Genomic DNA, 25,241 nt, shown 5'->3' with positions numbered 1-25,241 from the left:
ACGAAGTTCAAAGAGGCGCAGGATCAGGGATGAAATGGTATCGATCGTCGATGAGGAACGATCGATACTGAGGATTGGAAAAATCGTGAATTTTTAGGAACCGCCAATTGTTGGAGTGTCAAGCAACGCGACGAGGAGTGGAGGAACGAATTTTCGTCAACGACATCGTTATCGAGACAAAAGGATTGTATCTAGTCAGTGCATCTGGAGAACGGGATCAGCTGTGATAACACGTCTTCGTGTTTGTGCTCGCGAAGTGTCGAATTTCAGTTGGTGAGAGTGGAAAAAGAAAAGAATCGATGAAAACGAAAAATAACTTTGTGAAATTTTGAACAAATAGTAATATATATATATTCGTGTTTTAACACGTTGAGAAGGTTATTTATTGATCGTTTAATCATGGTTACCTTGGACACCGAACAGAAGCCCGAAAGGCAGCACTGTGTGCGCCGCATGTGCGCCATTTGTAGGCGCATCAAACGAGATAAAGGTAACATTATTTTTTACAAATATTATTAAGCATTTAATAACAAACCATAAAAATATTTAGAATATTTTATAATATTCATAATATAAAAATTGAATGCTTCACGAAGATTTAAAACTCGCCATTCTATTAATTGTAATTAATTACTTAAATCTGTGCCTACATAGGATCGATCCGCAAAGGATCAAACTTAGAAACAATAGATTTACAAATCGAAAGTAAAATCATTCAATAATCTAATTTAATTTAATTTAATTTAATTTAATTTATTTAGTATACATTGGTGGGTACCCTTTATATTTTACGAGGGTGTCAAAGACCTCGAAAAAGTACAGAAAGTACTACCTTAAGTAGGTTTCTATAGCTAAAAATTACAAATTACAAATTACAATAATAAAAGAAACAATGGGAACAGGTGAATCATTAGTCAGACAGCAGATAAATAAATAAGGCGTTCGCAAAATCCGAAAATTTTGAAGTTTTCGCACATCTCTATTAAATGTAGTAAATTACAGCATTTTTATTGAAACATTTAAAGTGTTGATCATAAGAAAAAAGAATTCCTAGGGTCTGTTCTTCATCGTTCAACTTTGCCTGTCAGTTAAACGCGATGAGAGTCGATGGGAATGAATAATCCATGGAGGCACGGGTCGAAGACAATGTACGCGTCCCACACAGGAATTTCAGGTGTTTCGACTAACGAGCGTTTTGCATGGAACAACGAGGACGCCCAACCACGAAGAATCAGGACGAACCAGTTCCGAATCGGTCCACGATACATTCGTAACTCCTTTAATGCGCGTAACCCGATAGCACTGGGCGCGAGCCCTTCTTTGTTTCTTCTCGTTCCTCATTCTCGATACGGCCAAGCGAAAATACGCTAATTACGGTCAGCAGCTTCTTTATGCGTTAAACGCGTTCCATTAGCATGCTTCGCTCGTTACTTTTACAAGTATTTCGTAATTACCGCGATCCTCTAACTTCCTGGGAGAGAGAAAAGAAACTGTAGAGAGAGAAAAGAGAAAAAAAAAGAATTGGACACTTGAATCGATTTAACGATCGATCCGGGGTGTGATTTCGCGACGTGTCGCAATCGATTGCCTCGTCGAAGGAATCGAAAGATGGCAGTTCGACCTTCGGCGTAAAATTAGACTCGTCCGTGTCGTAAATCACCGGACACCCACGTGAATATTCAAATGCACCGCTTTTTTTATGCGGTTTCGGTGCTATCGAAGCGTGATGCAATCCGCTTTGCTCTCCGTACCGAGGCTTTGGACGCGTGCTTCGCTAATTGAATTACCCCGAAGGTGGAGCAAGTAGAATAACGCTGCTCTAATGATTTATAGCTCGTTCCCTTTCAAATACCAGACGCGTGAAACGAACCACGCAACGAGCATCAAAATTATGAATGGCGGAGAATCTCATTCAAGTGGGCTTTCAGGAAATAATGTCGCCATACTCGAAACGGTAGTCCCGGTTCCGTCAACATCATTTCTGATAGCTTGTCCTGGCCCACGCCTGCCCTTCGTTCATTCATAAACATCTATCGAAATTATTCCAGAAGAACATGGAAACAAGTTACGTAATCCAAATCGAAATTTAAGTTATACAGGGGGTTCCATAATATATGCGATTGATCTGCTATTTAGAAAAACAAAGTTTACATAATAGTCAACAAGGTTAAGGCATAAACAGATCGCAAGGTTAAGATATGCAACGTTGTTTATAAAGAATCAGCGAATTAGAAGAAGCGAGGTCAGATGGGAGCCGCTTATTATGATACGCTCTGTATATCGCCTGATTGTGAGAGTCAGGAAGGAAGATCTATCTGGTTTCTTGCGCAATCCAAAGCCGGCGACAATTCGAAATTTGGAATAAATTAGAATGGCAATATACCTCGAGGAAAGGGTGCTTTCGCAATCGCATAATCTAGTGAATGGGTATGGGTTTCATTCATCGGGTTGGAAGCCGAGGAGCACGTTCACAGCTTCAACAGCAACCTTGCTCTATGCCTAGGCAGTTATGGCAGGCGTGACTAGGCTGGAGGTTCCGATTATGATAAAGCGCGTGGGCTCGCCCACGCTCGCCCTTCGCTCGTTCATTCATAAATTCAACTCTCACCGCGTGCCGCGAGCTCGAGCAACGAGCAAGTTGAAGAGAAAGCCCCGAGAGCGAAAGAGATGATCGTTCCTCTACCGTGCACACGACACACGCGCCGCGTCTTTCGTTGCCTCTCGCGTGTTACACCTTTCTGTCGCCTGGATCAAGCCTCTTGTCCACGGTATCGTCCGCTACCTTCGTTTCCTGCCCTGTCTCTCTTGGTTGCCGTATCTTCCAGCTTGCGAAGATACGATTTGAAAGAAGGATAGAAGATTTGTACACGTCTCGAAGTAAAATACTCGTCGAGTTTCAACTTTTTACCGCGTTTGAAAAATTGACAATTGCAAAAGGTGCTAACAGATAGATCCTTTCGCACGAGTGAAACGTGCTCATTGTCCGCCAAGCGCGGTACCCGATGGCCATGTATCGACAACGGTAGCCGACGTTGATGAGAAAAACAAACGGAGGATAATCATAAGTCTGAATGCGGCGATTCGTTTTACCACACCCAGCAATGTTTATCCTAGCGACTTCACTCCCGTTCCCTTCTATCCGAGCACATAAGGAAGACGATGAAGACCTCCATATTATTAGCGTTATTAAAGCTACTAGTAGCGTGTCAGCGCGTCATCGAGGCGTTGTTCAAACATTGACACAGCAAAAACGTCGAGCGCAAACGGACAGTCGCTGTGAAAAGAGGTAATTTACCAGCGCGAAGGGTGCAGCATCGCGAATCCTTGTCGATGAACGTCAATCAGTTCGATCGGTCCGTTAACAAGCTATCATTATCCGAACTGGTAATTAATAAACGTCATCGGGGCGTCGGATAACCGATGATGTGATCCTTTTGATCGAATTCCATCAAGTTCATCGAAGACAATATTGCAGCCCCCGTGTTATTCCTACACGAATTTTTTCGCATTTGCAATACCACACGCGTATAGTAGAGTGGTGTTGTATCGCCTCGAGCTTGCAAAGCCTCCGGCAGGTTTCCAAAGCGGTCTCGGAATCGACGGACGATTATGCGGACCGGTCTATTTCTAGAAACACAGTCGACGGACATACTAATTATTTTTTCCCGGCTCGTTACCACTCGGCTTTGGCAACGGAGGAATGGCACTGAGCTAAAGGGTGGGGGAGTATAATAGAAGGGATAGAGAACTTGGATTCCATAGAAAATGTGCTATACCGAAATTTCTGAAAAACAGAAGGAGATGCAGAATCATACCCGTGTCACCGTTTGCGACATGGTTCAAGAAAAAGAGAGGCTGCAACCGCGAAAGAAAAGAAACGAAAGAAAACAAGCAACAAGGAGAGAGAGAGAGAGAGAGAGAGAGAGAATTGTAAGAGAGAGAGGATAGAAAGAAACAATTGACATTCTACGCGCACGTTCGATCGAGTCGACAACGGGTACGATGGAAGAAGGAAGGGGTCCACGAAGAAGGGGTGCTGAAAGTAGTCGGTGGTGGCGATGGCGGCGACGGCGAAGGGGTCGAGGGGGGTAGATGCCACGGTGGCATGCACCTGTGCATTGCCGCCATATACGACTCGAAGTTATGGCGTTTTTCTCAACGCTACCGTCGACGGTGTGTACCTACTCGTACGTATACACGATCGTATCTGAACCTGGCGAAACCAATTCCATTTGTGGACGGGTCGGCCGCAAAGCAACGTACGTATGTCTGCTGCAAGCTCCGCGACTTCGGGCTACGCCGTGCCGTGAGGTAAATTAATTGTCCGCGAAGGTGTGCTCGACGCGGTGGCGCGATGGACGAGGGGCGGTCTGTGAGGAGCCGCGGAATGGAGGAGGTGGACTGAAGAGAAACAGGTAGCCGGACGATCGACGGAACGAGGGAACGGGGGACGCGTACGCAGGATAAAAAAAGGGGAAACGCGGGTAACGAAGTAGAGTTGGTGGCCGCTTTTATGTTTATTAGACACGCCAGCTTGCCCACGCGGATCTGCCAACGCGGTTTTTCCGTGGCCGGCTGTCGTTTTCGTGCCAACGCGTTTTAACATCGCATTGTTGCGCCGTGGAAACGGGGCTGCTGTCTTTCTTCAACTATTGCCCCGTCAAAATGAATTCCTGGGAGTCGTCGTTGTTTCTTTCAAACCAGATGAAAAGTGTTTCTTTCCTTTATTGAACGGAGAAGTCGAACGAGCACAGGCTTTGCATAGCGAGTTCTCTAAACGTATGGGAAACAGTAAAATTATATGGGACGATAAAGTCGAGCTGAACGACGGAGAAGATAGTGGCTGCTGTGTTTATTGCGACGCGATGTATCCATTCGCAAATCTTGATTCGTCGCAGAGATAATAGGAAAATAGGAGGAAAATTTCATGAAACGCTTGAATTATTTCTAAAATATAGATGGATGAAAAGTAGTCACGTGGCGGGAATGAATGCCACGTGTGCAAGTCGAAGATGGGTCGCGTCAGCGTGGACGCGGAGCGTGCCTACCTGGCGTGTGCCTCTTCTCGACGCGCCGCGACCTGCCCGCTTGTGGGTGTAACCAGTTTCCGTGGGCTTAGCTGTCAAACCCACGTGGGCCGCCCACGCTGGCCAGATATATTACCGTGCCGCGAGTGAAAGAAGACGCGGAGATCCGTGGAAGGCCGCGGGGAACCGCCGTGTTCGAGCGGAGAAGAGAACAACCGGCACGAGGAGAGAAATCGTTTCTCCGCGCGCGTGTCGCAAGGGAGAACGGTATGGAACCGATAAAGCGGCGTAATTAACGCGACAACGTCAAAGAAATTCGATTTCTTGTAAATATTTTAAGGAAATGCTTTTATCCAAAGTTTCCAATCGTGTTTTACTTAAAAATCACCGAAATTTTATCAAAGAAGAGTTGTAAAATTGCATAGCTCTATCGAATCCTCCAAAATTAATGTACCTTACTCTACTCGTAAAGTGCCTTCGCATAATTCACGAAGTACACTGTACGCAGCAGACATGCCAGAGGCCGAAGAAGAAAAAAGAAGAAAAGTGGACGGAGAGGAAAGAGATAGCGGGAAAGCGAAGAGACGTTGCTTGCGACACAGGAAACAGTTTCACCTGGAGGGATAGCGGCCAGCATCCGCGTTACCGTTGAAAGAGAGGTGAAGAGGGAGCTAAGTAGGCACGTGGGTGTACGCGATGCATACAAAAGCGCTTTTATGAACCGTGTTTTCCTCGGCATCGGTAGAAGACTCACGCACAATTAAAGGAACCACTTTCTGTTCGTGCTTGTCGCAATACCGCGAGGTATATAAATCCGAGGCTTCCCTTCTTTTTCACGACGATGATTCAGACATGAAACAAAATGGAACATCGAGTGTCGCGAGGAGTATCGTTTCGATTAAAGGAGAGAAGAAATGGTAAATCTGTTCCCATTCTCTTGAGAATAATTCAATCATTTAGGACGAAGGGTAATTCTTGTTTTCATCGTCTAGAGTCCGTGAACGATTTCACTGTTTTCACCGTGTGTTTTTCATAGCTTTTTCCGCAATTCTACATTTATTACCTAATGTACGAGCTATACTTTACAACAATGGCACAATCATATTTGTACCTGTTAGGGGGGTGAAAAAGTTTCTTGATAATTTTCTCGATCTCTGTTTGTTCCCGTCTTCTGAAGTTTTTGGAAATATTCGGGTATTTATGAAAAAGAAGGTTTTTAATTTCTTAATAGGCAGGCAACTGACCATTCTGACTCCTTCTCCCCTAGTTGCTCTACTGCTTTGGAAAGTGATAACTCAAAGTGTAAATAAGAAATATAGTATGCGATTCTCGTACAGATTTTCGTGTTGTAAAATACGATTATCGAAAAAAACGGAAACACGGAAGGGACCAAGAGCCGAGTGGGCACGATAATCGGCTAATTAGCGAAGTGAAAACGGTTGGCTGGTTGGCTGGGAAGCCAACATTTGTTCGCGTCTCGCTAACATATAGGTACACGAGGCTTTCCGTCGATTCGTTTCGCGTGACTCGTCGATTAATATGCGTTCGGGGGCCAACTTTCGCCCGTTCCTCCTCGACGCTCGGCGCGGATACACAGAAGCCGATAACCCGCAGGTGCGTGCCGGGTAAAAACGCGTTGATTTACCGGCACGATAGTCGAAACGACAATATGCTTGAAACAATGCCAATGAAGCCGAACCGACGCGACGTCGAGCAGGCTTACACGTGTAGTAATTACCATAACACAGGTAACAGGAGTTAGCTCTGTCTCCTGGCGATTATTCGGCCTCGCTTAGGCGACGAGAGCCTTCGCTTGAACGCGAAACGAATCAGAAATGCAGTTTCGATCCTTTCATTAGAGATCAGGATCGATTTACCTTCGGAAACGTAATCGTTCAACTGCTATTTTATTTGAAACAGCAGTAAGTGGAGAGGAGTTTTCTCGTTTCCTGTTAACAGTTAGCATATCACCTACACCTGTGAAAAAATGGAGAGGAGACAGGAAGTGTTCGCGTTATCTGTGTTCCCAGGGAAAATTTATTTTTCACACCGATTAGTGAAACTTGGAGGATGTATAAACGACCACCATTGTGCGTATACACGTCTCGACTAATTCAAACTTAATCTAATCCAGACCTAACTCGCATCTTCTTTAAGTAACATCCAATACGAGTATTGGAAATAAGAAACGAGACAGCTACGTATCGTTCTGAAGGAATTAATAATCCTATAATACTTTAAATACTGCTACATCTGTCGTCGATAAAAAGACACGAAACTCTACCATATAGAAAATTCCAGGAATCGGGCGATGATCCGTAGTTTGGTAGCGCATCAAATCTAATAAAAGACTTCTTCCTCTTAACTGCGTTTTAACCTACTTTCGGGCCAATTGACCCAGGTTGTTTTTCCTTAAAAATAAAACGACTTTTTATTGTGTGAAAAACATTCAAAATAAACATTCTTCTCGAACCAAAAACAATAAAGACTCGATGATCTCTCTTACGATGGGCCTTAAAATCCTCGAAAAACTACAGAGCGACCAATTACTGACAATCATTCGTAAGGGAGAGCATAAAAGTCAACTGTCGAGAAAATGGTGAAGGTTCTCGGAAAAGCTTCTCGTCTTAATCCGTTGTTTCTCCGTGTTGCAATTAAGGGTGTCAGATCGGGAGCGCCCGATGATCTGCAGGGCGAAGGCACCATTTTGGAGGATCCGTGTGCCGTAGGCGGCGTCATCGCCACGGCGTCTGCCGCTCGTAAATTTCTCTCAGAAATTCTGAAATATCACGATCACCTCGTGTATCTTTTTTTCTATCTCACTCTCTCTCCCATCGTCGTGTAGTTCTCTATCGCTTTTTTCCAACGCACACAAGCGTACCTCGGGCGCACAGCTTCCAGTATTTTTAATCCCTCGTCGGTTTCTTTCCGTTCCTCCTACGACCCACAGGACGTTGCACCACACGCGTGCGTGCACGCACGTATCGAGCCGATACGCATGCCGCGGCTGCACGCCACATAGAAACACACGCGTGTCCTCCGGCAAACGCGTCTACCCTGGAAACGGGGTTAACAACACCGAAATCTATTTATTTACCGGGATAAATCACCGGGAGCTTTACGAGTGAACGTATATTACGCAAATCGTAGCGTTATATCAATCGGCGGGTGTCCTCCTCCTCCTCCTCCTTCTCCTTCTTTCACTCCCTCCTTCCTCTGCACCTATTGCCAGACCAGTCGTTGCTTTCCACTCGACTGCTGCCGCATCTTCTTCTTCTTTTTCCTGCTTCTTTCGTGCACCGTTTCCATCCGTTTTTGCCTCTTTTCGTGCGAACCAAGTGGAGATGTTCTGCGATCGTCCTGCTTCTTCGTTTGACTTTTTTTTTTCCTACCGAGGAGACACGAAAGAGAGTCTCCGACTTCGATGATTCGTTTAATTAACCCTTCGTTGAGGATGGTGTCGGTGAGGCGACTCTTCCGGTCACGAACTCTCGCTCCGTTTGCATAGTATTAAAATTTACCCTGTATCGTTAGAAAATTTATAGACTCGGAATGGGAATTTACATGCACCCAGAGAAAAGAGAGGAATAGATAGAATCTCCCCTTAATGCGATCACTGGACTTCGAAATCCGTTTCCTCGGTCCGTTCGCATAAACGTTTCCCAGTTTACAGCGAGGGAGCTAACCACCGGGACGGAACGCTGTCGCAAAAAAAAGCGTGCGTGGCGGAACGGTATGACTTTCCCGATGGAAAAGGGAGAAGGTGAAGTCTCGAAGGTGGCGAGCAACCGAGCAGAAGGAGAAGCGTTACGAAAGACAAGTGTGTACATCGATTAGAAGGCGTAACCAGTAGGCGGAGCGTGCTAACGCCGCCGTGTTAAAACTCGCGTATCGTTAATGTACGTAAAGGTAAACTCGCTTAACTCGTATATAAAACAGATTCTTACCGATTCATCGGCTACTCTGAAAGTTTTCAGACTTTCTGTCGGAACGACTGGTTCTTTAAAATATGTCCTATGAAGGACGAGGTGCCTCGTCACCGGCACGGCAGGATAATTAAAATTCGTGTCGACGCCTGGCGAATTTATCGGTGGCCAGCTGAATTTTTTAGACGCGCATTTCCCGCCATTGTTTGGCGGGCTGACGCGTGCACAGCTGGCCGTACGAGCGCGTGCACGCGTTTTGCGTCAAACAACGGGTGGACCGTTCGCAGAATCGCGATTCACCGGTCGCTTTTGTTCGTGCGAGCAATATTTAAAAATAATCCACCAGCTCGACGTCACCGTATTCCGGTTAACTCGTCTATCAGCCACGTTCCGCTATCGGGGTACAACTACCGTCCACGGTTGGACGATATCAAGAGAGAAACGTCACTCCCTTAGGATAATAAATAACGCGGTACCCGGGTCCGGTTATTCCCAACTGCTTCTCCGTTGGGTATCTGAATCGATGGCAGGAGAATTGATGATGCTTCCAAGACACCCGAGTTGCTCGACTTCCTCGTACCATTGCTTAACTGATCTTTACAATAAACTATATGTGTAATGTTTTATTCCATTGGTCATCGTTTGTTGTACGTTTCATTTTTGTTTTTTAATTCTAAAATCATTTTATGATAAATTGTTTCGTGTAATCGAGTCTCTGACGTATTTATTCGACGCGTTACGAATTACACCCTCGATCAGGAAGATATGTAGCCGACGTTAAGGACGACTACGATTAATCGCTGCTTAGAAAAACAGGGGTTACGCGTGATTGGCTTTGAAAGCGTTCACCTGTTCCGACACGCGCGTAACATTCCATTCGAGTCGCGATTATTTTCTAAACAAACGCAACCGTTTTTATCCCCATTTTTCATTGCCATGTAAATCATATTTCCGAGCCCGAGAAGAAGGAGAGCAGGTTCGAGGCAGTCAATTTTCTCGTGGCTCGTTCCCTCTCGTTGCTCGTAACTCTCCAACAACTCTCTTCAAAGACCTGCACACGTGCGCCAACATCATTCCATGTTTTCTCTTTTATTTTCCTTCAATTTTTTCTTCAACTTCCACGATTGCTCGATTATCGAACGTTTCTTTTGGTTGTCTAAGAAAACAGGGCATTAGGCGACCTGCTGTCAAGGGAGTAAACGAAGATGTTTTCTTTCATCCCTTATTAGAATATAAAGTCAACGCCATTTCGTGGTCAGATAAAAATACTCGATCAAACGCAATGGTCTTTTTGTCTTCTTCTTCCGTTTCCCAAAATTATCTCGAACAATTTAGAGATTGTTTTTCTCATCCTAAATTATTTACAGCCTGAGGAAAAGAAAAACCGTTCGATCGTGAAGCACAACGCGTCGCGTCCTTCTGTCTCCCAATGATTGATTAGAGGAACGTCGTTCTTTGCCACCGAACGTGCCCCCGTTTACGTTGTTTTTCGAACAAGTTATCGGAGTCGAAGTTTTCTATTCTGGAAAAAGTCAGTGTCACGAGTAAGAGGGAATATAAATAATGGAATCGAAATACTCGACGCGAAATAGAATTGATTTCGTGATTCTTGGAAGAGAGATTCGACTACAAACCAGCTCTATTTTGCGAGGAACGACGGTAAAGCGGATAGAAGAAACCGAGACAAGAGACAAGACTTCTCTCTTCGTGATCTCCGGGCCTAGAGAAGCTTTATTTATACCCAAAGCCGCCGTATTATTGGATCACCCCCGCGATTCTGGCCGACTTAAGTGTGCCTTGGACTGCTCGCCGTGTTTCTCTTTTCTCATTCTCGCCGCTCGCTTGCTCGACTTCCGTCATGCTGTTCAGGGAATCAGTAAGGTCTTTCGATTGGTCACACGCTGCAGTTATGATTTATTACTCGGAGTGTCCCGTGTAAGTGTCACTTGGAAATTTCAAGAAATTTACAAAGAATTTATTTATTCTGAACTCTATCGAACATTTGTTAACGCGATTTTGCATCAAGCGCGAGGCTTAACCCTTGTACAGCGGAGTCTCTCCATGGTCCGCCGTCCGAATATTAATTGCTCTGCAAGTTCCTGGCATTCAACGCCACAGATTTGAAATATTTAAATAATGAATGAAGAAAAAGTACCACAAAACGCAAAACTGCATAATAGTTTGCGCTCAAAGAAGCAAAATCTGTGAGCTGCTTGCAATTTATTGGAACGATAAATTCCGCTGGTCTGAACTTTTCCATGCACGAGATAAATATATTTTTGTTCGTCGAGACGGGAATGCCTGTTCGTGTTACGACTGCTTTCGATGACCCGTAAAACTGTCGCTGTTCGTAGCCGGTTTTTCACGGTTCCCGTGAAAAGGCAACGGACCGTGGTGGTTGGCGATTTGTAAGATTAATCGTCGAGGGACGTACTCGAAAATTGGGGTCAAAACGGGAGCGGACGAACCGCATATATTTATGGGATCGGTGGAAAGGGAAAAAGGAGAAGATCCGCGGCTCTTCCGGAACTCCTTAACACTTTAACGCCGAGCTTAGAATTCCTGCTGGTTTGATTTATCTCCTGCTGTCGTAAAACAAGCCAGTCGTAGAACGAATAGGTCGTAAAAGCAACGACAACTTTGTGAAACGTCTCCGTGGGGATTCGAAAAACTTCTTTTCTGCGGATTAAACTGTTTCGAGGAGATTTCCGTTTCCGTCGTACTAAAGATATCTTGGTAAACGACTAAATTCGACCAAGATCACATAGACACTTTGGATGCGTACGTATACATCCTGAGAATGATACACTGTTCCTTTGGAAAAAAAAATATCAAAAGTATCTTCCTCTCCTTCTGCATTTTTATGCTAATTGAAATAATTAACAGTGACTGGTAGAGTGGAGTAATTAGAGTACTTATCGTAGAATTCTTTACCTCCCCATCTTCGTTCCCTTGCTTTACATTTATACAATAATTAGAATAATTAACAATAATTAATAGAGTAAAGAGTACTTATCCCAATTACAAGTTTGACGAGACAACAAACTTTCGTTATTGATCGTGAAAAAAAAAGGAATTTCATCGAGCAGGCGAACAATTTGTGCGACAGTTCGAATTAATTCCCTGGCAGAAAGTTTGACTCCGATCGACAGCTGTGTCAGCGTAATTACTCTTAACCACTCTAATTTACGTCTCGTAATGACGCGCTTAATGATCGTAATCTTTCTCCCTGGTTCGATACCGAGAGAGACGTATTTGGCCAAGTCGCTCCGGGCCTCGGCGGCTTTCAGGGACGTTGTTTTCAATCTCAAAAACGCCGCTCGTCCATCGCAAAATATTACACTGTCTGTTAATCGGTATCGTGAAGATTTTTCATCCGATAAATCTTGAATACCGATGTAATTAATATCAATTATAATTTTGCGAATGAAATCTATGAAATAACGGGAACTGGTCCGAGGTGGATCGAAAGGTGTCGTTTTTCTAATTTCGCTAAGGATTCCGCGGATTCCTGCGGGCCTGCCGTGTTAATTGCGAGTTTCGCGGGGGTTCGAGGCTGCACAGAGTTACGGGAGCTACACTCCATAAGCATTTACGCAATGCATAGAATGCAAATTCGCGTGTGGTGCATTCCTGCCAAGTGAATCCCCACAGACCGACGCCGTTTACGCCAGCGTGGCTCGCCGATGGCCGATCGTTCCGCCGGACGTTGTAAATAAACTTCTGAACGTCTATTTAACGTTCCCGTTCGACTATTCGGCGAATCATCGCGCAAAATTAAAATTAAAACGCTGTCTAGCACACTTCGTTTCTTAGAAACAAAACAGACTCTAATCTGCTTATTTAATTAATTTCTATTAAAATTTTTACGAAGTGAAATGAAACAAGTCAGGGTTCAGTTATGTCAAGCACCGTTGGCTGGCTCATTCTTTTCCGCGGAGAACAACGATGAAATCTCGAAGAAATGCGAAACATTGCAGGAATCCGCGTGCCACCCTGACACTCGGCCACGAGCCACGGAGTCGCGAGCTGTCGAGCCACCAGGTACATGGGACAGCTATGCACGTGCACCGTCACACCGGCCGAGCTGTCCCACCATTTCGTTCAGGATATCGTTCGCTGCCTGTCCACCTCCGCCTTGTCCATCTGCTCGTTAACGTCCGTCTTACCCCGAGCAATCGCGTACTCCTCGCTTTTCTGACTCCCGATGACCTCGCGCGATATTTCATCCACTGTTTCGCCTGTTGCGTCCAAAGGCGTGGTGCATCAGAAGGAACCCTAGATTTTTCCACGATTTTCACCTCGATTTTCACCTCAACATTTGCATCGTTGCTGGCAATTTACAATTCACCCCCGGTGATGTTAATTAAGAGACGTAAGAATGCGGACCTGACTTTCTCAACGATCACTTACGCGGAGTTCAAACGAAACACGATACCGAATTAGAAACAACTGTGCCCATATAACGATACAAGAAACGTTGGCTCGGTATTTGACGCTGTGTATTTTGGCACTTGCGACTAGTAGCCGTTTTGGTCGTTACCATTTGTCATCTGTGGACCATGATACCCTTGCTGCCGTCCCAGTTCCGCGGCTTCTATCTACCCTTCTTTCTGTTTCCCCTCGACGATCCTTTTGATTATTTTGCAAAGGTCGAAATCATTTTATGGAGCGACTGGTCGTTGCTCGAATAAAGAATGATTTTAATCGATAAGGATCCGTCAATCTCGAGCTCCGAGGAATGCGCTCGCGCTCGAAGCGACAGTTGTCCCGCGAATTTCTCGGCCACCAAGAGAAATATGCAACCGCGCGCATAGTTACGCGCGTTCCACGCGTGATTGTCAGGATCGATAGCGAGGATACGATCAGGAATGCTCGTTAAGCGATAGGATTATCGCCGGCGGAGCTGTTACATCGGGACGATATTTTTTCTCACCGAATGCTGTGTCATCGGTTGCGCCTTAATTACCGCGGATCCGTCGTTATAAATTTGTACGCATCACGCTGGAAATCGTTGATATCTTTGATGGATTAATAACCAGAAACGCATGATGCATTTTTACAGGAAAAAATTGTAATTATACAAAAACGTGCGACGAAGAGGCTGCAAGATTTTCAAAGCTTCTAAGGAAGTCCGAAACGATTCGAACGCGTCAGACGAAACCGCGAAGGGGGAAGGAACGAGGGTAGAAGATAGGAAGAAGGCGGAGGCCGTAAACGGCCGATTATTCCCAGCAAGTACGTCCAAGTCACATTCGCTCTCGATCGAGGAAAAAACTGGCCAGGAGGGATCCCCTGGTGCAGCGGATGCAGCGAGCTGAGTCGCGGCCAATAAACCGAAAGGGGTAGACATTTTTCTCCGGGACACGGCTGCTTTGAATTCAGATTGCGCGGCCATGCGGCCCGCGGTTTTGTTCCTCTTTCGCCGGCAATTTATGCAATCTGGCCCGTGCTTCCTCCGCGTATTTATAACCGGGGGTCCTTTGTGTGTTAATTTGTAGCTGGTCCCGCGATCCACGCCACACCGTCGCTACACGTCGCCAGGACTCTCTCCGCCTCGTGCTCTCTCGTCGACCTTTGATCTGCGAACCCCGCGGCTCCTCCAGATTCCCGAATCACGATCGGTTCGCCCTTAATTAGACCCTTGGTCGATGAACTCGAACGAATCGAACTCGAAGAATCATGCAAACTCTACTCGAAACGTTATAAAATACTAGAACTACCAGATTAGTAGCGCGATACCAGGATAATAAAAATGAAACCGTGCGTACCGCGCTACTATTTAATTATCGGGCCCAAAATTGCTCGGAGAAAAGGAAGCGCGTGCGGTGGTCCAATTAAAACGAGGGAAAGAAGAAGTCGAGGCTCGATCTTTTTACATCTCACCGAGCTGACTTTTTTTCTGGCCCGTTTCTCTGGCTGTCGTGCGACCCCACCGACCGAATCCTCGCGCCATATGGAACAGCTTATCCGACGTACGGAAAGAAAATATCGGCTTAGCGAGAAAGCCCTTCGTATGTGGCCACCACCGATCGACTTTGATCATCCCGTTTTTTCAACGATTTTTATAGAACGTCGAAAGAAATCTCGGGTGAGATTACGCGGCTGTTCCGCGGAAATCCGCTGAACCAACCACCCCCTCAGCCGCTCAGTTAAAGTTCAATGTCCTAAAGATTTTTCAGCGTCGCTCTTCTGATTAACCCTCAGACGGTGGACCATGTAGAGAGCAGCAATTTTAATTTCATTTTATACAAATTATTTTTTCAACACGTGAATGGATTATAAAATGCCCTTTTTTTTTCTGTTGCAGCGTTGAAGGTGAAGCTTATGCTGAGGCGACCCATCAATCAACTAGTTGCGCAAGGCATCATGCCGCGTAAGTATCTTCTTTTTAATAACAATTTTGTGATCGCTCGATAACATGTCAATAAATGGAGCAATAGTTGAACGGCGCTCCGCGTAAATTCAATTAGATGTTTAGAGAGTGACCTGTAATAAGGAGGAACAAAAAAGGCGGAGGACTGGTTGGTACCAGCAAAAGGAACGATCTCGGTCACATGGCTTGCGACAAATTTATTTACTCGACCCCCCCAGGGTTTGGAGTTAGATTGAACGAGTTCGTCAGCGTGTGACGTTTTTCTTTTTTTTTTCTTCCCTACCGCGGGAACGACCGATTAATCCACTTACAACTTAATTACCTCGCGATTGCCCGTGATGGCTCGACCAACGGCGTAAAAGGAAGTAACTGGGACTCGCACGAACGAACTTCCTAAAGTACCTTAAATTGACATGCTCGCGTGTAAACGTCGTCCAATTGGCCGATAATCGTGTGTCAATGTTTCTTCCGTTAAAACGAAGCTGCTGGTCGTATTTTTTCAAGATAAATTGAAATACACATCTTCGCTTTGAATCCTTCCAGAAGGGAAGGGTTAAGTCGTTGTAAGCGTAAAATCCAACAAGCTATCAATTTTCCGCTATCGTTTGACCGCTTGATAAACGAGTGTTGTTAAGCTGATAATCTGTTAAGCCGATAATTCGACTAGAATTTATAGCGCTGATTGAAATTCGTTACTTCTCGCCTCGGTAATCCGACTGGATCCATCAAACACCGATTTCACCTATAATACTCCAGGTATAATTTCACGAACGTGACTCCATCGAACTGTTAACGCCAATGTTATTAACAATAATCCGTCAGGATTGCGTGTTCGCGTATCGAATTGGCCGGGCTTATAACATCGAAAACAGACGGCGTTATGACGCTTGATGGCCACCGTTTCGTCCGGCGTTTACGCGAAACGGCACGTGCAATTTCGTTCGAAAGGGTTTTCGTTTCGTTTACGGCTTCCAGAACTGGAGGATATCGGGAACGGTACCACGGGGTTATGGTTTTTTCGGCGAACCGGATCACAATCGCGTTGTAAATCTGTTTACGGCGCGCGATTCATTTACAGTCGCGAAATTACCCTCGAAATTTTAACAACCTTGCTACTTTTATTCTCCGCGTAATTCGAACCGTCGAATCCGCCGATCCGACGCGTTTGAAACGTTGCTGAATTATCTTTAGTCCGTTCCAATGCCGTCGAAAGGGAATAAATTTATACACCAAGAGTGAAACGGGCTCTGTACAATCGCTGCAAAACATCGTATCGCGTTCTTCGAGCGTTGAACAATGCCAAACCGTTGAAACGATCCGCACAGCTGCTGGTCTTCGTCGTTGTAGCGATTCGAAGTTTTCCGGACGTGCGTTTATTATATAATACCAGATCGCCCACGCGGCGCTGAATCGCTCGAGTCTGTTTCCTAAGAAACGAAACGAAACGAAACAACGATACCGAGACGGAGGAATCTAAACGCGATGCAACGGGTACACTGCGGGGAATCGATGAGATACAACGAAGGCGAGGGTTTTAACGGGAGCGAAGGTTGGAAATATTTTCGCGATCGCTCGAAACTTGAACGGTTCTTCGTCAACTTGTCAATCATCGGTGGTAGGATTGCTAGGCAGTCAAGTTTTATTCTCGAAAACTTGATCGTACTCCAACGAACCGAGACGTTTATTGGCCCGAACTAACGACGCCGTAGCTGCTTCGGAGTCGACGACGCAAGGACGATGAGGAGCTGTTCGATTGCAGCTCGTAAATTCAGAATCGCGATCGCCTGGTTATGACTGCTCGCCCGTCCATCCTCCAATTGCAAATGATTTAACACTCCTGTTTTCCTTTACGCTTCGACTCGAGAGGCTGATGATCGACGCGGACAGCTGAAACGCGTTGGCTAGTTTTGGTTTTCTAATCTTCATCGTCGAACTCGGTAACATAATTCGGTAAATAAATTTTCTGAAATTTGCCCTGAAAATAAACGATAATCTATCCTTTATCAAAATCGCGCGTTAATACTCGTACATCGCAGCCGATTTCGTTCCATTTGCAGGAGAACCGAGACACCATCGAGGCCGTATCACGGGCAAAGTAATTGCCAGCAATTTCGCGTAAATATCGTCGAACTAGTCTCGAACTCGAGAAACTCGAATATCGAGACGCATCGAACGACGAGCGTCGTTCGAATGGACGCAATAAAACTGTGTGCCAGTATGCTCGGCGGGAATTTATCGCACGAAATCCCTGTTTCCAAGCTGGATATAGTGATGGGCATTCGATAACTTCCTACAATCTAGATTTATCTGTTGCTTCTCGGCTGCTAACAGCTTCTTGGTCTAAATTCAACATTCTTAACCCATTAGCGAGTACCGAAAGTTGCGTACGTTTAAATAAACGAATGAGTAAGCGACAGGTTTTCGTGTTAGGACGAATTAATAAATTGAAATCCGACATTTTTTAACGTTACTCGACCACCATTTCCTCGACAAGCGAAACTATAAAAGGTACTCATAAATAAATAAGAGAGGTAAACAAATACACCGAGTGATTCAGAGTGATTGGTAGCCGGTCTCTAGATATAGGCATCATTTATTTTTATGATCGTTCCCTGTACGTATACCTCTTTCTCTACCATGTACACGTTCATCGCGAACCGCAGGATTTATGCGCGTTTCGATAGAAACTAGACAATTGGGTCGCAGCTGGCTCTCGCGAAACGCACACACACACACGCGCACACGGTGTATTACGAGCGGCTCTGTACGCGTGGGTGAGACAAAAGCCTCGGCGCGAACCACCTCGGCGACGTTCGAAAGGCCTAATTGAATCGAATCGGTTGTTTAATTTTAGAATTTCCTACGCTAGATGCCAGTGCCACGTTCACCGTTCTCCCCTTCTGTTTCGCTGCGCTTTCGGATTCGTAATTCACCGCTTTCCGCGTCGTTAACGAGCACCGTCGACCCAGACCGATTCGTACACGTCTCGCCCGGACCAAAACTGAATTCTAGATCTGTCAATCATGCTCGATATTCTGGAGGTCAACGGTGAATTTTAGAACTGGGATTCAAGTTCTTCTTCTTCGCATAGAACTTGAATAACCACAATTTTCCTCGTCCAAGCAATTATTTCCTTTATGAAAGTCATAAACTGTGTACGCGCCACGAGAACGTCCACCCTGTAATTTCTCTTTAACGAGCATCCCATTAAAATGATCGTTATTCTAACGCTCGTCGATTCATCACACCGGTGCTTAACACCATAGTTACAGAAACGAAGGTGAGGGAAAATTTATTCGATCATGTCCCAGGGAAAGGCACGTTTTCCACGTTTCCATCGTCGCGATCGTTCGTGACAGAGAACAGCCCTTTATTCGTCGCCGCGATACCCGTCCGGAAATAGGTGGATCGTGTTAGTGAAAACGGTGTTCGAGGATCATTTATCCGGGGACTTAATGGTGTCGAGGAATGCAACGAGTCGTTTGACGTTGACACCGAAATGGCGCCACGCGGGCAGACCTTCGGTGGCCCGTCATCCCGGAAATTGATGCGTGCAATATGCGCCTTAGGACACCCCTAAAAGCTTCAAAAACAGCTTTTTCTCATTCGGACGTTCTTTTCTTAGATCGAATCGCCCTTTGCCAGCGTGCATCCATTTCACTTTTCGCTATTGATGCGCTCATGGAAAGCTTCATGAAAGTGGTCGCGTTCCTTGCTGTTTGATTTAAAAGTATCCCCATCGCGACAGATAAAGTCTCCAACGTACTCCTCCAAATTTTAATTTCAGAGAAAGAGAGAGTTTAAGTTTGAAGAAGCAGCGAAGTTGGTATTTCGCCCTTTTCTTTTAGAGAAGTTAGCACAATGTTAGTGCAAATTATGGCTAAAATTATACGTTAACTTTAGACTATATCAGAGACATCACGTATTTCGAATAGCTGAGTGATAGAATGTTAAACAAAATTCCTTCTAACCTTCAAACATTCGTGAAAACGATTCCTGGGTGCATAGATAGTTTATACAAGGTTTCCGGTACTCGACGAACAAATTCCCGTAAATTTATACCTAATTTCCGGTATCAGATTAAACTTCGCGAATTACTTGCGTATCTTGATCGAAATATATCTCGCGGCACGTCGAACGTGTGTACGTAACAGCCGGTTCGTGATTTCAACAGGAAATTAAGGAATATCGATTGATGTTTCAGCCCTGAAGACACCGCCGGCGTTCCACGAGCAGCGTAAACAGTTGGAACGAGCGAAAACTGGTGACCTGTTGAAGGCGAAAATTCAGCAGAGACCAGGCAGGGAAGAGCTGGTTAGGCAGCACATCCTTGAGGATGTGGGTCACGTGGATCCGAGCCTGGCCGAGAGGCAACGTATGCTGAAGAAGGCCAGGTTAGCCGACCAGCTGAACGATCAACTCAGTCATCGACCCGGACCGCTCGAGCTCATCCAGAAGAATATTCTGCACACGGAGGAGCCCATTGAAAGGGCGGTCAAAGGTGAGTCCATGCATCAGTACTCTTCTGTCTTTTGCGATCTTGATCGATATCTCTCTGGATGGGCGTAAAAAGAACGTTGTTAACGCGTTAAAAATTGCCTTCCACCAGGATGCATGACGTTAGTTCGTTTCGGTCTTGAAAATCGCACGAATCCTTCGAGGCTACCAGCAAGGAGCAATGTATTTCCGAAGCAACGCGTTTGAACTGTTAAAAATTTTGATAAATTTTTCATTTCCAGAGGGTCACATTCCCTTCAAGGCGACCTGCGAAGGCCAGGTAACCAAGCCTCAACACCCGGACCATTACATCACCTTCGAGGACGACTCTCAAAGTTCCGAGGGTGCACCCTCCCCGCAGCTGGAGTCCAGGTCGGACGTTCTGGAAACGGCGGCTGCCTCTGCGGGCATAGTGACTGTTTCTCTTAGTATTCCAACGACCGGCGGTGCGGTGGTCGTCTCCTCCACGTCACCGGTGTTCCAGCAAGCGTCCGGCGAGTCGACGATACAGACGTTCGCGGAATTGTGCAACACCGTGGTCGGTTCTCAGCAACAGCAGCAACAGTCGCAGCAGCAGGCTCAACACAACCAACAGCATGCATCGACGCAGGTGAGGGCTGCGTGAATTTATCTACCTAGAAGAAACTTGATTTATCGATCACCGTGTAAGACGAACGATAACGGGCACGGCTGGGAAAAACGTACGGGGGAGAAACAAAGTTTGGAACGCGTTGCAAAAATAGATTTACGTCGAACGTTAAAGAACGATCGTAAATTGACGGAGCAACGATGTATGTACGTCGATTAATCGGAGAATTGCGAGGATGAAAAAAGCAACGATCTCTGTTAACAGGCGAGTCAGACAAACGGTCCATCGACGACCCTCCTTCCACTGGCGCCGGCGCCCAGTCCGATGTCCTTGGGCTCGACCACGTCCAGCCTGAGCCCCCTTTCCAATATCTCGATAGCGTCGCCACCGGCACCACCGCCGGCTGCCATCACACCGAGACCACAGCCTAGCCCCATAGCAGCGTCCGCGTGTCAAAGGACCGATGCTCCTGGCAAGGATAAGAACAGGAAGAAGTCGAAGACCAAAAGTCAACCGAAAACGCGTACCATCAAGTTCCACGAGTACAAAGTAAGTTCTTCCTATGCTTTCGTTCATTAGTTTTCACCTGCTACCTGTAATTAAGGTGTTAACCATACGTTCATATATTCGGCTGGTTCTGCTATTCGTTGAAATACGAGCAGACATACGACCTGTACCACTTTTTCTTACAATGAACAGACACGTATAAATTGTGTCTAAGCACGCGAATGAATATTTAAAAGAAAAAAAAAAAACAACATGATTTACACCATTATGGCTTTCACCCCCTTCGTATCGCGAACGCTACGTAACCGATGTAACCCGACGGTTTTACACGTCGAATGGAACAAGACTCGATGCCACGTTTACTACTTTCACTCTCGATTCTGTTTATATTTCTGGCTGGTGGGCGTGAACACGCGGTTTTTACGGTCCGTAAGGTGCAAATATATTACTTAAACGCGGAGCCGGACCGCGCGAAAGTGATGAAAAAAAAAAGAAAAAAAAAATATCGTACGTAACAACCGTTTACGACTCTCCTTCGTATAAAGCGGTTTTATTTGCGAGTCAAAATCGAGGATACATCGAACCTTGCCTTTACCCAATGGCGCAAGATAATTGTCGTGTATCGGCTACCGATTGGTGGCGATTTCTCGGAGAGACGGGGCCAAGGATTCGTGAGATATCGAGGAAGATGTGGGAGAAAACGTGGAGAAAAGGAGCTCGGAGCTGAGGGTGGAAGAAAAGAAACAAAACCTGAGATGGTTCGAAAAAGGGAGCAGAGACAAAGCGAAAAAAGGAGACGAGCAAAAAGCTCGCGGTACGATAAAAAGGGCAAAGAGAAATGAAAGAAGACCAGAACGGCTGAACAGAGAAAAAAGAAGGATAGAATAAAAGCACGGGGAAAAAAGAGGAAATGCAGAAGAAGCAGAAAGGGAATAAAAAGAAATATACAGGGTGTCTATAAATTTCAGCCACTTCAGATACTTTTAAATAATAAATGATACAAGAAAAAAGTAGCAAGTTCTTTTCAATAATTGCAGAAGGTATCGGATGAGTATTGATACCTCGAAGAAAATTTATAAACACCCGGTATATAGCAGGCCGGTAAATCTCCGGCTCCCGTAGCCCGCGAGGAAGCGATCTCCGTTTCTCCGTTCCTCTTTATCCGTCTCGAAACAAGAGAGAAGCGCGGAGAAGAAGATCGTATCGGGTGATTAACTCTCGCGATCTCTCGAAGGGCCCTCGGGCCCGGGGCCCACCTCGTTAGCTCTGAGTAATTCGAGCGCTAATTGCAGCTAAGAGCGAGGAAGCCAAGGAGCGGTGAAGAAAACGAAGCGGTTCGAAGCGGGTCCACGAAGTCGGCGCGACGCGGCGCGGCGTGGCGGGTTGATCCAAAGCGGGAAGGGGAAGATAGGTGGCAAGGGCCCCGGCCACGCTCCCGAAACATTCGGGATATGGCGTGGCCGGTGTGAAAGCGAACCGGGAATGGGCGTGCAAATGAGGGCGCAGAAAACATCTTGATGTATCATTTATCACTCGCGCCCTCTTCTCTTCTACTACGTTGCCGATCTCCTCTTCCACGGACCGCTGGTAACTCGATTTTTGCCTCGGTTCTTCTCGACGATGCGTTACCGCCAACAAAATACTTGGAATTTTACTCGTTCGTAGAACGACAGAAACGTTCCGGTTCAATTACTTCTGCGACAATTTTTTGACTTTCTTTTTGCGGTATTTTATACGAGAACAAAATTGCTATCAATCTCGTGGGAAGGGATTAATTGCACATCCGGTGTTTTCAGGAAATAATTTATTGTACCAAGGATCTTAGACAATGTATCGCGTTTACAATTATTTCGTGATTAAGTTGTTAATCTAAAGACACAAAGGATACCAAGCCCATTTTGAAGTTAATCAGGGTAACAATGATTAATATCGACTGATGTTGACCGATCGCTGTTACCAGGGCCCTCCAAACGCGCAAAAGACGTCGGTGTCGTCCACCACTTCCGGTCTCGGTTCGGCGCCTCCCGGTGAGACCAGCTACGAGCTCCTCCTTCAGCAACAGCAGCTCTTCCTGCAATGGCAGCTCGAATGGCAGCACAAGGTACGCTTACGTTTTCCCGTAAGTCGAAACTGTTGGTTTTAGCTTGAAAGAAAGCAAATAGAACGCGTTCACTTTCTTCGTTTCGTTGGCAACACTCGAGCGAACCGGGCGAATCTCGAACCGGACGTGTCTCGTTAACGAGCGTTAACTTTCACCCGACAATTTGCATAGCAATTACGTTATTACGTCTAAATTTATAATCGAAGAGATCGGGTTCGTGTTACAGCGACAACGCGACCGGTACGTCCGTTTTCGTTGTATAATTAACTTAGCTGGATCGTTGCGTAACATTGAATCTTTCTTGTTCGTTCAGTATCCTCAGATCATTCTACCGGCGGCGCAAAAACCATTGTCCCTGAACAGCAGCGGCGCCAGCGACGCTGGAAGCATCAGCGGGAGCAGCGTGAATGCCCCGAGTCCGGCGCCCTCGAATTCCTCCAATAACCCCTCGGAACAGCCTCCGTTGAGGCCTCTGGGCAAGTTGGAGGATATGAAAGGTGAAAATTACAACGCGAAAAGAGATTTGATTAAACTTCAGTGACCATTGACCGAAATAAATGTTGTCCTTTCAGTAAGTGATCTCAAAGTGGAATTGAAACGTCGAAATTTGCCGGTGTCTGGCTCGAAGCCACAGCTGATCGAGCGATTAAAGCCGTTCACGGAATCGTCCAGCAGCAATTCGACGTCCAACTCGAATGGACCGCACGTGACTCATATGGGTCACATATTGATGGACACCCCGGGACCAATGACGTCCGATGAGTCTAGTTCGCATGCCAAGAGTCCTGGCTCCACTGTTAAGGATGAACCCAACAGTCCACGGATGGATTCTCCGCATGGCAGCGAACACGACGACCCATCCAGTCCTCCAGGTAATAATCACTTTATAATTAATTAATCTATAATTGCAGCAGACCAAAAGAAACTTTTGGGGGCACAACACACGTCGGTTTTTCCACGATGTAGTTCGTGTTTCAGGAGACGAAATTATCAAAGAGCAGAGAAAGCGAATAGAAGAGTTGCAACGAGAGTTGTATAAATCTCAGCAACAACTTCAGCAAATTCGCCAGACCCAGCCGACCACCGTTCACGCTGAGAAACTAGTGCTTCAGCAACACATACAGAACAAGATGCAGCAACAACAGCTGGCTTTACATTTGCAACAGTTGCAGCATCTGCAACAACAGCAGCAGCAACATCAACAGCAGCAGCAGCAGCAGCAACAGCAACAACAGAATCAACAGCAGTCACAACAGCAAACCCAACAACACGCCACGTTCCAACAACTGAACGCAAAGGCAAGCCTCGCCGCGTTCTTGCAAGCACAACCAAACAACACCACTGCCATTCTCGACTCGTCGGCTTTGACCGCGATCAACAACAAGAAGAATCAGACGAAGAACAGCGCTACTGTACAGATTCCAGCTGCGATCGTTTTCAATTTGCCAAAACCTACGAAATTGAACGGTTCGTTGTTGAGTGCGTTGGTAGCGCAGGCACAAGCTCAACAACAACAGCAACAACAACAGCAGCAGCAGCAGCAAGCTATTGCGTCTGAGGAGGGCAAACCATCGCCACCTCAGTACGACGAAGCGGCGAAGCTTCTAAAGGTGAGGATATATTTTATTTAAGCTTCGTTTAGAAAATTTAATTCATTTTATTTAATCATCCATTTCTTGATACATTCAGGTAAAGATCGAACCAGTTCAAAAGAGCCACATCAAAAGTCAAGTCGTGGACGACGTGCTGGAGATCTTAATCAAGAACGGCGAGCTACCACCGAGCGCTGCCCAGGACCCAGCCACTCCTACCACGCCCAACAGGCAGCTCCAGCAGAACCTGGTGTTCACAGCGCCGGCGGACAGTCAGACCCACTCGTTGGTTTTCACCGCTGCTAGTCCAATCAGTCCGATCAGCCCGATCGCGATGGAGGTTTCCCAGAGCGATTGCGTGAGTTCACCGGCGCCGGCACCACCGCCACCGCCTCCATTGCCTTTGGCCACGTTCTCGATTCAATTACCCACTGCGTTGCAACAGTTGCAGCAACAGGAGGAGATCACCTCGTTCAACACGGACCTACTGAACACCGAGGGGGACCTGGACACCGCGATGCTGCTCAGTCCTCAGTCGACTCAACAGACGTCGCCTGATCCTCAACCTCCGCAGGAAGTCACCTCATCGGACAACGCAAACTTAGACCTTAAGGTAAGTCCACGTT

General features: G+C 46.1%; 1 protein-coding gene across 6 annotated transcripts in view; it reads left to right on the top strand.

Moving 5' to 3' along the window:
• Window positions 1-25,241, top strand: part of LOC117603362 (Myocardin-related transcription factor) — a 168,775-nt gene that overhangs the window by 140,151 nt on the left and 3,383 nt on the right. For 2 of the 6 annotated variants that reach the window (XM_076690166.1, XM_076690167.1), the window contains exons 2-11: window positions 98-490; window positions 15,264-15,329; window positions 19,534-19,830; window positions 20,069-20,436; window positions 20,680-20,964; window positions 22,883-23,023; window positions 23,337-23,520; window positions 23,596-23,895; window positions 23,990-24,633; window positions 24,713-25,228. In XM_076690166.1, coding sequence (XP_076546281.1) covers window positions 400-490; window positions 15,264-15,329; window positions 19,534-19,830; window positions 20,069-20,436; window positions 20,680-20,964; window positions 22,883-23,023; window positions 23,337-23,520; window positions 23,596-23,895; window positions 23,990-24,633; window positions 24,713-25,228 — 2,892 coding nt within the window. In that variant the 5' untranslated portion in view covers window positions 98-399. The remainder of the gene's footprint in view (window positions 1-97; window positions 491-15,263; window positions 15,330-19,533; window positions 19,831-20,068; window positions 20,437-20,679; window positions 20,965-22,882; window positions 23,024-23,336; window positions 23,521-23,595; window positions 23,896-23,989; window positions 24,634-24,712; window positions 25,229-25,241) is intronic. The other 4 variants (XM_076690164.1, XM_076690163.1, XM_034322424.2 and 1 more) reach the window with 4 other exon arrangements.

The sequence above is a fragment of the Osmia lignaria genome, chromosome 9 (genome assembly GCF_051020975.1).
Source record: "Osmia lignaria lignaria isolate PbOS001 chromosome 9, iyOsmLign1, whole genome shotgun sequence".
NCBI lineage: Eukaryota > Metazoa > Arthropoda > Insecta > Hymenoptera > Megachilidae > Osmia > Osmia lignaria.
Note: the sequence above shows the minus strand (reverse complement) of the source record. Positions and strands in the feature narration are given on the sequence as shown.